The sequence below is a fragment of the Pristis pectinata genome, chromosome 3, assembly GCF_009764475.1.
Source record: "Pristis pectinata isolate sPriPec2 chromosome 3, sPriPec2.1.pri, whole genome shotgun sequence".
NCBI classification, from domain to species: Eukaryota; Metazoa; Chordata; class Chondrichthyes; order Rhinopristiformes; family Pristidae; genus Pristis; species Pristis pectinata.
The window spans coordinates 15277220-15290314 of record NC_067407.1 but is presented as its reverse complement, the minus strand read 5'-3'; the positions used below and the strand labels follow the sequence as shown (position 1 = coordinate 15290314).

Below are 13095 nucleotides of genomic sequence, written 5' to 3'. Positions count from 1 at the left end.
CTATCACTATTGCTGTCCTCTTCTCCCCCCTTCCCTTCTGAGCCACAGAGCCAGACTCAGTGCCAGCAACCTGACTGCTGCGGCTTTCCCTGGTAGGTTGCCCTCCTCCAGACAGCATCCAAAGTGGTATATTTGTTACTGAGGGAAACGGCCACAGGGGTACTCTGCACTACCTGCCTATTCCCTTCCCCTCTCCTGACAGTCACCCAACTACCTGCCTCCTGCAACTTGGGTGTGGCCACTTCCCTGTAGCTTTTATCTATCACTTCCTCATTCTCCCGTATGAGCCGATGGTCATCCAGCTGCAGCTCCAGTTCCCTAACATGGTCTATAAGGAGCTGCAGCTGGATGCACCTCCCACAGACGTAGCTGTCAGGGACACTGGCAGGAAGAACACACCACTGACCCTGGATCCATTGTCACTATGTATATCTCCTTTGTACCAATTCTACTGTTTATTACACCATTCCTTAATGTGATGGTCAGAATTCAACTTCAGCTGTGTGGTTTAACTGATGTTTAATATAACCGCCATAAAATTACCTAATAAAAGGGTTTGGTGTCTCATCTTAACTACCTTATAGTCTTGCCCTTGTTAATGTCAGGGAGCTGTGAACTTGCCTGACACTTTTCTTGCCATTATATATTCCTATGGGTAGTTTCTCATCAACAAATGTACTACGTCATTTCTCCAAAACGAATTCTATTTGCTAATTTCCTGCTCAGCTGACCAGCCCATTATTATCTTTCTGTAGTCTATAGCTTTCCCCCTCTGTCAGTCATTTGACCAATATTGCTTACATCTGCAAACATTAAGTGAAGCCCCTACATCAAGCCTAAGTTACCAATGTATGCCATGAAAATTAAGGTGTGTAGTACTGAGCCCTGTCTTTAATAATTCATGCTTTACTCAGCAACTCCTCCAATAATTTACCCAACACCGATCTTGAGTAGACTGACTGAAAAAAAACCCTTTCTCCCAACAGTTGATGGAGGAACCTGCGAGAGAAAAAAAACAGAGGGATCCATGTAAACTGTTACTTAATTCCTGCTCAGTCAAATGAATGAAGACAGCTGTTTGCTATCCAGGTCAAATCAGGAAATATTGCACTTGTGCTTCAGCTGCATGTTTTTATACTGCAGCTAATGTATTATGATTAACTATCGAATACAAGTTATCAAAGATTCCCTTACCAATACGAGCAGCACTTGAATTATTTAACAAGAAGTATTTCCTAACACTGCTGATTGACTGCAACATTTGCTTGCGTATTCTTTCATGAATGCCACTGATGGAGAAGCAATCTGGGATGTCAAGAGAATGGAAAAAGGCACCAAAATAGAGCATATAATTTTTCAGAACTTTATTATCTTGCACCAAAAGTCGCTTTGCACCATCTCATCTTTGTGACAAGACAGAGCAGATTATTCTAGCACCAAAACAACTTAAAATGCACAAAGAAATCATTCATCATTCATCATAGTCCAAGAGCTTCTTAAATGACTAAAATACTTGAATTTTTTCAAAAACAGATGTAAAAATATTGCCAATGTTTTGTAGAATTTATTATTTAACAACATTGCTGTCACAATAAGATGCTACATGAATTATTTTTAGAAATAATAGCATGATGCATTTGGAAAATACCAAAATAGCACATTTTACCTCTGATTTCCAGCTGTAACAGAAACATGGTAAAGCAGGGAAAATCACAGATTTGAAAAAAATTGATGGACCCAACAGCACATTACCCAGCTTAAAGGCTTCAGGCACAAGTGAAGCTAAAAATTATATAAATGCAAACAACTTAATAGAAAGAGAACAAAATTAGCCATATTGATGCTGTAATATCAAATACATGCAACTTACAATTTACTCCATGGACTACCTTCCAAGCGACATAGTTTTAAAGTAGTTAACATCTGCATGAGAACAAAGTACATCTTCTTGAGTAGTTTCCTGGAGTCAAGAATAATTTGGAATTCCACTGACCCAAAGTGGATGCAAGGTAGCCGAGAAGTCCCATGCGGCCACAGAGTCTACCAGAAGACCATTGGTGCTTGACGCAGCTTGTAGTTAGGGAAATTGTGTGCTTCTTCCACTATTTATGCACATGGTCCTGTCATAGAGAGATATGATGTGGCCCAAACTTTGCAGCAGGTTAAGCATAAGTTTAAGCATGGGAAAAGGATACTGAGAGCAGTATGGCTAATCTGTCAAATGATTGAAACAGTCAGCATCACCAGTACTTTTCTAGTGCTTTATAAGGTGTCTCCTGTAGGTTGTTCGTGTCCATGACGCATAAAATAGGGATAAGATCACAGGTATTCTTAAATCTAGCACCAAGGTCTAAGGTCTTTTCTTAGATGGACAAAGAACATGCTCATCCAATGGAGACAGTGGTGGATTTCATAATTGAAGTCTACCTTCACCAGAGGTGGTCCCAAGGTATGGAAAGTGATCCAGATTTCCAGGGTCTTGCTTTGGATTTTGTTCGCCTTCAGATGGTCCAGGCCAAGGCAGCAGTATGGCAGTGAACAACTATCCAGAAGTCGGTTTCTGAATGTGCATAAAGAAGTGCCAAATACATACTGCAATTTGATAACTGTGGGTAGGGTGACCTTGACTGGGTTGTCCTATTTCCTGTTCCTCCAGTCAATTAACTTCAATTTGGGGGAAGCTTGTTGGTGATGAAATGCAATGTTGTAATGAGAATGATTGGTACAGTAATACTGTCTTACATGACACACTTGGATTGGTTCTGTTAACTAGGATCACAGGCTCCATGTCTTTGTGCAGCAAAGAAAGAATGGCAATGAATTTCCAAGAGCCAAATTTGAGAAAGGTTTTCCACATTCCATATCGGCTGATGATGTTAAGAGCTTTCCAAGGTCGCAAAAAGTCAATGCATGGCAAATAATGCTGCTCCTTACACTTTTCTTGGATTTGTTGCACACTGCACATCTTGATGGACAGAATCCATGTTGCTACTCTGGTAAAGCTCTGACTACAGGGAGTGGCAGTTGAAGAAAACCTTTGCAATGACCTGTCCTGTGACAAACAGAAGATACAGCAGACATGCTCTTCTCTTCCCCGAAGAGGGAGATGAGGTTGTGGATTTGCACCATAAGTACTTCTCCACCATAATTTAGTACTTCAGGGGAGGGTTTTGTCTGCTCCAAAGGCCTTGTTATTTACAACTATGTATATAGTTGTACAAAGTACAAGTAGTTTGACCAAGAGGTGCAAGTACACACTTTTTCTCCTCGATACCTGGCTTAGTTTGTGAGGATATGTAATAGTAAAACAAGGGATATGCTAGGCCAAAATGCACAAACCAGAACCATTCACCATTATAACAAGTATCACTCAACAGGAAGTGATACAGCTGTCAGCCCTGCAAACAAAGTCATTTAGATTATTGGTATACCAAATGCATCCCTTCAAATTGCTTTTGCTTATTCATCAAATGGGTTTCATTACCATAGCAGACAATAGTCCCAGGGAGACCGTCTGACTTGAGCATTAAGGAAAGGGAAATTACATGCAAACTTAAGTTTTCACTTGCCAATATTATGCATATTCAAACAATAAATTTTCCTGATGAAGTAGTAACAGATCCCTTTAAAGTTTTTGATTTATTTAGGAATTCTACAATTTGGAAAGTATGTGCCATATTCCTCATTTTTACATTGCTAAAAATCAGCTCTTTTATTCAGTCTACATATTGACCCATGACACATTAACATCCCTGGCCAAAATAATTGGATTCCATTATAAAGCACCAAAAGAATGATCTAAATTCTTCACTTCAGCATCACGAGCTACTTCCCTTCAACCATTCAGTTCTTGAACTGACCAGCAAAACCTTAAGACTTTGAGTAGAACCCTGAGACTTCTGAATTATCTTTTATGAACAGAGTTGTTATATATTAGGAAACAAGAATATCCAAATTGCTGGATATCATTAATATGGCAAGAAATTATATATAAAGTTTCCTTTCCCTGGGTAATTTCAAACCTTCTGTAAAGAAAAAAAAGCAATCTTGTGTGGCTGAAAGAATTAGAAGGCCACCCACCACCTTCCTCCCCAACACAGGAATGTAACTACATCATGGATGAGCAGTTAATAATAACATGTTATGTCAGAGAATGGTTAAGGTATAAGGTTACATGGAAAATACCCCACAAAGACGTTCCTAGTCCAGGCTCAGATACCATCAGACCTCAGTGCTAAGGATACCTCTTTGGCCACCTACAATATTCATTTGCTACCAAAATTCTGATGTATTTCCATACTAGGCAGCAACCAGTTTAATTTTAAAATGTATAGTACATTACAAATGTCCAATACCACTCCCCCATATTTCATATGGTCACAAATAGTTTAAAATCTAAAATGCAAGTACGAGATTGAACCACATCAGAAGAGGAGGAACTTTACATCAAGAGAGTTATTTAAAGAAAACATAGAACATAACAGCACAGTACAGGCCCTTCAGCCCACAATGTTGTGCGGACATTTTATCCTGCTCCAAGATCTATCTAAACCTTCCCCCCCACATAGCCCTTCATTTTTCTATAATTTATGTGCCTATCTAAGCGTCTCTTAAATGTCCCTAATGTATCTGCCTCCACAGCCTCTGCCAGCAGTGCATTCCACACACCCACCATTCTCTGTAAAAAAAAACTTACCTCTGACATCACCCCCCCCCCCCATACCTTCCTCCAATCACCTTAAAATTATGCCCCCTCATGTTAGCCATTTTCACCCTGGGAAAAGGTCTCTGACTGTCCACTTGATCTATGCTTATCATCATCTTGTACACCTCTATCAAGTCACCTCTCATCCTCCTTCTCTCCAAAGAGAAAAGCCCTAGCTTGCTCAACCTATCCTCATAAGACATGCTCTCCAATCCAGGCAACATCCTGGTAAAGCTGCTCTGCACCCTCTCTAAACCTTCCACATCCTTCCTATAATGAGGCGACCAGAACTGAACACGATACTCCAAGTGATCTAACCAGAGTTTTATAGAACTGCAACATAAGTAGTAACCTTTTGAAGCCATTTCAAATGTAGTGATTTAACAATTAACACCGACTAAATAGAGCTTGCCAAAGGTGTTTTTATTTCCCCTTCAATTTTCTCCTCTTATCTGATATTCTCACAAAGGCACTGATTCGTGCTGGAGTTAAATGCCATAATAACCAGAAGCTCAACCAATAACTTGTTAAGATGGTTAATCACAAACCCAAATGCAAAAACCTTGAAAGGTTCTGCAAGTAAGTTTAAATATCACATCCATCACATGAAGAGGTCCAGCTTGAGGAGTTTTTAATTAAAAAATCCAAGCTGCGCTAAGTCTGTCTAAGAGTACCACATCAACTTAATCAGAAGATTATTACAATCACAGCATCTCCAAGATTTATCAGGCCTGCTCTTCTCTTCCCAGAAGAGGGAAATGAGGTTGTGGGTTTGCATCAGAAGTACTTTTCTACCATAATTTAGTACTTCTAACAAAACTAGGTTAATAATGACCAACCAGGAGTTTAAAGAAATAAAGATGAACATGCGTATCACTGCACTTGATGCCATTTATGAATATATTCAGTGACAATTTTTTAATTAGCACTGCTTCTAAGTGTTCTAGGCAACATCCCTATCTCCTAAATTGGTATTCACTGGAAAGACAGACTGCTATTGAGTGAACCTATTTCACTGTTCTATAGATATTCTGGTAATTTTATCTTAACTTCAGTTCTTTCATAAATTCCAAATAAAAGGTTAGTGTGTAAAATTAAAGCACATTAAAGTAGTAAATTAAAAATCAGTTAACAGACAGGAAACTGAGCAGCTGAATAAATTGGATGGTAAATAAAGGAATACCACAGGGATCAGTGTTTGGGTCTCAGTTGTTCATATCTGTATCGATGATTTGGATAAAGGACAAAATTTAATGTTTCAAAATTTGCCAAAGATACTAAACAAGATGGGATTATAAATTGCAAGAAGGGTGCAGAGGCTTCAAGGCAACTCAGATTGAACAATGTGCAAAATTTTTAGCAGATGCAGTAAAACTTGGATAATGCGAGTTATCCACTTTGAGAGAAAAATCAGAAAAAGAGGCAAATATTTAAATTGTGATAAGATTGGGAAGTGTTGATGTACAAAAAAAAACTTGATTGTCCTTGCACACCAGTCACTAAAAGCAAATATGCAAGTGCAGCAAGTAATTAAGAATGCAAATAGTAGTTGGCCTTCATTGTAAGAGGATTTGAGTACAGGAGCAGCAAGGATGTCTTGCTACAAATAGACAGGGCTTTGGTGAAACCACACCTAGCATATTGTGCGCATTTTTGGTGTTCACACTAAAAAGGATATACTTGCCATAGAGGGAGTACATCAAAAGATCACCTGACTTATTCCTGCGACAGCAGGACTGCTGTGTGAGGAGAGGTTAGCTAGACTAAGTTCGTATTGTGTAACGTTTGGAAGAATGAAAGGGAATCCAGCTGAAATATACAAAATTCTGACAGGACTAGACAGACTGGATACAAGGAGAATGTTGCCCCTGAGTGTCTAGAACAAGATGTCACAATTGCAGGATAATGAGGCAAGACATTTATGACTGAGACGAAGAGGAATTACTTCGCTCAGTGTGGTAACCCAGTAGAATTCGCTACCCACCCACACAGGGCTGTAGAGGCCAAGCCACTCTATTTTTTAATTTATTATATTTAATATATCTAAAATCTAACATATAATAAAAAAATAGATAATTGATCAACAAGATCCTTACCACTCATTTGTTAAACACATGGGTCTTACAGCAGAACAATGTGATACCAGTGTGCATTTGTATTTTCAGTTTGCATTCCATCAAGTATAACAAAACATTTACAGTAACACGCTTCAAGTGGTTACAGACTACACAGTTTTTGCATTCTAATTACCCAAGATTACCCAACTACATTTTGCTAATAAACTATGTTCAGTATTTAAAAACAGGTTTCAAGAAAAATATTCCTTCCTAGCAACTTAAATTAATTGACTAATTTATTTATGCTGCATTTTCCAAAGGGCTTATAACGTCAGACAAGATGTCTACAGCAGTTTAACATTGAGCTTAAGACATTGCAGCTTATAAGGCATGATCTCAGCCAGAAGAACCCGAGGGATATCCCTCGTCTCCACCTTCCACAATAGATAGCAGAAACATCATTGAAGGCTTAGCAAAGAAAAATCACTGAATATCGTCTGGGAGATTGCAGAATGAATGAACAACACTGAACGACCACTTATAACCTCTACCTCAGGGTTGTTGTAAAATGGTTACTCCACTGTGTAACACAACAGTAGATATTTATTCACACAATTCATCTACCTTAGGTCTTCAACATCACTGGAAATAAAAAGGAAAATTGAGATAGAGAGTTCCCATAATGGCATATCACAGTGCCCAGATTGTTCAAATTGCTGACCAGTTTTAAGTGTACCAATAATATATCGACATGAACAAAATGGCCTGGAACTTGTGGAAAATGCGGACAGTTCCACATAGAACTTGTAGTGTTTATCGACTTAAATGCGGGGTTGGATCCAAATGCAGAAATTCCCAACTTGATGGCAGAATCTCTCTAGAATTTGCAGCTAGACTCTGGATGAATCCAGTACTGAAATCCACTCAGTCACAGGAAGAATATGCAAACTCCATACACACAGCACCAGAGATCAGGATTGAATCCAGGTTGTTGGAGCTATGAGGTACTAGTGCACAACTCAGCCATACTTTAAATGATTTAGCCTCAATTGTCTTCTGTAGTAAATCACCATTCAAGTGAAAAAAAAATTCTCATCTCAGTCCTAAATGTCATATCCTGTACCCTTAGCTGTGACCTCAGTTCTGTACTTCCTCATCATCAGGGACATCCTCCTTGCATCCAGTCTGTCCATTCAATCAGGATATTATAAGTTTCAATGAGGTATTTTCTCATTGTTCTAAACTCAAGTGAATACAAGCCCAATCCTCTCAATCTCTCTTCATATCCCATGAATCAGTCTGATGCACTTCCACCATAGCAAGAACATCATTCCTCAGACAAGGAGGCCAAAATGGAACAATACAGGCAATCCCCACGTTATACATGTTCAGATCATGGAAATTCACCTTAACAGAATTCACAAATCACTATCCAAGATTTCGAGATATGGAATAAAATTCACTCTCAGAAATTATTTGAAGAAAAATAAACAAACTATTTTATTTTTTAAACTTGCATTTCTTGACACATGCGCCAATGATGTGGCTTCGCATTACGGAAAATCACAATATGGACCTTTTGGTGGGAACACATCTCCTCTAGCCCCCCTCCCCCACCACCCCCTCCCAAATAATGTAGGGGTTGCCTGTACGCACAATGTGTGGCCTCATAAGGCCTTGAATAATTGCATTAAGGCAACCCTGCTCCTGTACTCAATTCCATTGGCTGTAAAGGCCAACATGCTATTTGGCTTCTTAACTGCCTGCTGTACCTGTATGCTTATTTTCATCAACTGATACAGAAGGACATCTCCCCCTTTCCTAATCTCATGCCATGTAGCTCATGTAGTTAATAATCTGCTTTCTTATTTTTGCCACCAAAGTAGATAATCTCCCCATTATACTGCATGCACCATGTACTTGCCCACTCCCTCAACCTGTCCAAATCACACTGGAGCTTCTCTGCAGCTTCCACATATTCACCTTCCCACCCAACCTTTTGCAAACTTGAAGATACTATATCACGAATATATATTGTGAATAGCTTGGGTCCAAACACTGCCTACCATTCAGGAAAGGATCTGTTTATTTCCACTCCATTTCCTGTCTGCAAACCAGTTCTGGATCTATGACAGTACGTTACCTCAATCCCATGTTTTAATTTTGCACTCTAATCTCTTGTGGGACCTCATCCAAAGTCTTCTGAAAGTCCAAACATCTCATCCACTCTACTAGTTACATCCTCGAAAAAAACAGCAGATTTGTCAAACAAGGTCACCTTTTTGTACATCTATGCTGATTTAGCATAATCCTGTTCCCATTTTCCAGATGCTCTGAGATTATTTCTAAAAGACTGCAGTATTTTCTCCTCTGCTGATGTCAGGCTAATCTATCTATAACTTCCTGTTTGTTTCTCCTGCCTCTTTAAAATAGTGTGACTACATGAGCTGCCCTCCAATCCGTAGGAACTTTTCCAGAGTCTAAAGAGCGTTGGAAAATGACCACCAATGCATCCACTATTTCTAGGACTACTTTTTAAGTACTCCAGGATACAGACTATTGGGACCTGGGTTTTTTTTTCCAGCCTTCATCACTTCCCTACCAATACAGATTTCCTTCAGTTCCTCCCTTTCAGCAGTACCCAAGATTCTTCGATACTATAGCACAAGTAATTTTTTTTTGGCAGAATCAATTATTATTTTGACATGCTGATTTTGTTTCTTAAACAGGTAAGAAATTCCCCTTGGATAATAATTAAAAACTGTTCTAGTATGGAAGTGTTAGAATGCATATGCACACGTTATAATTAGTTTTCTGTATAGGATAACATAGCAGAAGATTTCACTAAAAAAAACAATAACAAGGTTGAAAACTGGTCATGTCTTCAACTATGGTAGTTATCAGATCAGATGAAATGTAATGGTGCACCAGCGACAACTATAATCAAACAACCCAATGCATAGAATCCTCTGTATTTTGATGATGCCCACTGACACAATATACATCACCAACAAGTGACGTAAATGCCATGTAAAAACTAAAATGTTGGCAGTGGTGATAAAGCACTTGGTTTAATGCTCTGTATCTATTACAAAGATTGTTGCTTTGTAAGCACTTAGATATCCAAGTTCACCGTTTGAATCTGCTACATACATGAATTAACTACTTTAAAAGATCAATTTATCCACATTATACGAGGTACTATCTTTAAAAAAAATACACTGTATGACATTAGTTTGGAAGGACCAGAAGCATTTCTGCCTTACACAAATGGACCGATAGATTGTGCATCATTAAATTATTGCATGTAACACAAATCACACAAATAAAAATAATGAATTGGCAGTCTAGATTTTTTCTTCCAGTAATTAAGGCAGGAGGTTAAAGAAATAGACTCAAAAAAGATGTAATTATTAAAATACAAATATATTAAATTTTCCCTTAAGTTATGCTGTAGCTATTCAGATGTTTCACTGCAAATGGGTTTATGAAGGCTCAAGCAAAGGAGGGGTGCACATCTATTTTCAATTTTAAAAATTGCTGCCACAATTGCTGGTGTAATCTGTACTGAGAACATGCAATCTTAGATGGAAAATGAATCTTCTCTTTATTAAAGTATTGCTGGACTTTCACCAAATTCATTGTTGTCCAAAGCAACACCGTACTCAATCAACACATTACTTGCATCATGCCAGTGAAAGCACTTGATCATAAATTTAGTGAAAGATTAACATTTAGTATTTTTAGTTGAGAAGTACAAGTAATTCTGTTTGCCATGAGATGTATTTTCTACAACACATTAAATAACAATAGAATTGTCATTCTTAATACAAGGAAAAAGGAGAAGTTTGTTCCCATATCTCTATTTCAAATGTTACGACGTAGACTTATCAAATTTGAGCGCCTTATCAGAAAATAGAATAAAGGATTCTTACATAATATACTGAAGCACATGAACTACAATTGCATTTCAAGTACAAGTCAGCTTTCAAGTTTGTTTGCAATACAGGTTTATCTACTCTGGAAAAAAAGGTCTCAGAATCGTGGATGTCAACATAGGAGATACGATTAGTAAGTATGGGGATGACACAAAAATTATTGGTGTTGTGGATAGCAAGAAATGTTTTCTAAGGCTACAGCAGGAATATACATCAGATGGAAAGTTGGGCAGAGCATTGGCAGATGGAATTTAATCCTAACAAGTACTAGGTGATGCATTTTGGGAAGTCAAATAGAGGTAAGATGCACAATAAACGGCAGGGCACTAAAGAATGTTGATGAACAGAGAACCCTAGGGCTCTAAGTCTATAGTTCTCTGAAATCATCACACAGGTTGATAGCATGGTGAAGGTGGCATATGGTTTGCTTGCCTTCATTAGGTTGGGGCATAGGACAGAAGAATTGGGATGTTATTTTCTAACTTTACAAACTTTGGTTGGGCCACACTTGTAGTATGTGCGTGCAGTTCTGATCACCACACTAGAGGAAAAAATGTGATTGCACTGGAGAGAATGCGGAGGAGATTCACCATGATGCTGATTGGATTGGAGAACTTTAGTTATGGGGAGGCTGGACTTGATTTCCCTGGAGTGATGGAGGCAGAGGAATGACCTGATAGAAGTATATAAGATTATGAGTGGCCTAGATAATCAAAATCTTCTTCTCGTGGTAAGGATATCAAAAACAAAAGGGTTTACATTTAAGGTGAGAGGAAGGAGTTTTAAAGAGGATCTCAGGGACAAGTTTTTACACACACACACACACACACACACACACACACAGAGCTTTTGGTATTTGGAATGCTCTGCTCGAGGAAGTGATGAAATCAGATAAAATTAATACAGGGTTCAAGTACCAGAGGACACAGCTTTAAGGTAAGAGGGGGAAAGTTTAAAGGAGATTTACAAGGCAACTTTTTTTTTAACACAGTGATAGGTGCCTGGAACACTCTGCCAGGGGAAGTGCTGGAAACATACGATAATAATGTTTAAGAGGCATTTAGACAGGCACATGAACAGGCAGGTAATGGAGAGATATAGACCATTTGCAGGTAGATTTGGATTAGCATCATGGTCAGCACAGACAGCATGGGCCGAAAGGCCTGTTCCTGTGCTGTACTGTTCTATGTTCTGCTTAAATATGCAATGTATAAAAGGATACAGTCCTAACATGAGATTAGTGTGGATAGGCAATAAGGGCAGCATGGTTGTGGTGGGCCAAAGAGCCCATTTCTGTGCTTTACAACTGTACAACTCTAATCAGAAAAAATACACACACAGATCAGTCCTAACAAAGTTTTGACTGTGTCACATTTTGCTATGGATAACTATGGTAATATTGTAATTACTGAAATCTTACCTAGAATAAATGCATAACTCAATTCTTTGCCTTGCTATATCAGTAAACTAAATTTAACACCAGCATATACAATTTCAAAAAATTGATACCTGGTCACTGTTATACATAGACAACAGACTCAGCAGTTTCTGTGCAACAAAACCAGCAACCATCAGCCCAAGTAAAATGTGAGATGCTTATTTCATTAATAGTTACAATAAATTAAATATCTGTGGCACAATCGAGGTCATCCTCTTATTTGAATTTTGCCCATAAAGTTCCGATATGAAATTCTCAAGATGTTTCATCTGGAATTTTAATATACACTTACTTACCTGTCTGAAAGAGTACTGCACCAACACCCACATTGCAAGACTGCCAACTGGAAGCAGTCTTACATCTCCTCACCTCAGTAAGCTTAGGAATCATATCAGGATCCATGCACATCTGAAACCATATTATAGCAGTGAAGAAGTGGAACTATAATCATGCAACATGGAAGTTTTCTTAGCTCCAGGAAAGTCTGGTCTGCAGAAAAAGCAGGATAGAGGAGTACAGGCATGGAAAAACAGAAGAGAGGAAAAAAAAATTTGCATTTAACAAATAGTGCCATCAGAAATCCATGCATGTGATTGGTAGTACATTACTTAATCAAGGTACCTGTCCACTGCTATATTGACCAATATTTATACTGATTTGTGATTAACATTCCTTAGAAGCAAAATGTTTTTAACTCAAGTTCAACTCCATCTTCCAGAGAAGTGTATATATTCTTCTTGCCAGGCTGCTAACTCCATTGCCAACTAGGTAGTTGGAGTAGCTCCATTTAAGAGTGTGGTGGCACAATCTTAAACAGCTGTGGACCATGAGAAACCACAAGTTTTCCTAAGTCTATGACCACAGCTATTTTATCTGGAACTCAAACTCATTCCTGCATTACTGAGTCGGTTCCCATACCCACTGCTTTGTCAGCAGCAGAAAGACAATAAAATTAGG

General features: G+C 38.5%; 1 protein-coding gene across 1 annotated transcript in view; it reads right to left on the bottom strand.

Moving 5' to 3' along the window:
• fnbp1l (formin binding protein 1-like) overlaps positions 1-12601 on the bottom strand; it is an 85520-nt gene extending 72919 nt beyond the window's left edge. The window contains 1 exon segment of the mRNA XM_052012384.1: positions 12435-12601. Within this exon segment, the coding sequence (XP_051868344.1) occupies positions 12435-12467 (33 nt within the window). The 5' untranslated portion in view covers positions 12468-12601.
• Between the last annotated feature and the right edge of the window lie 494 nt (positions 12602-13095).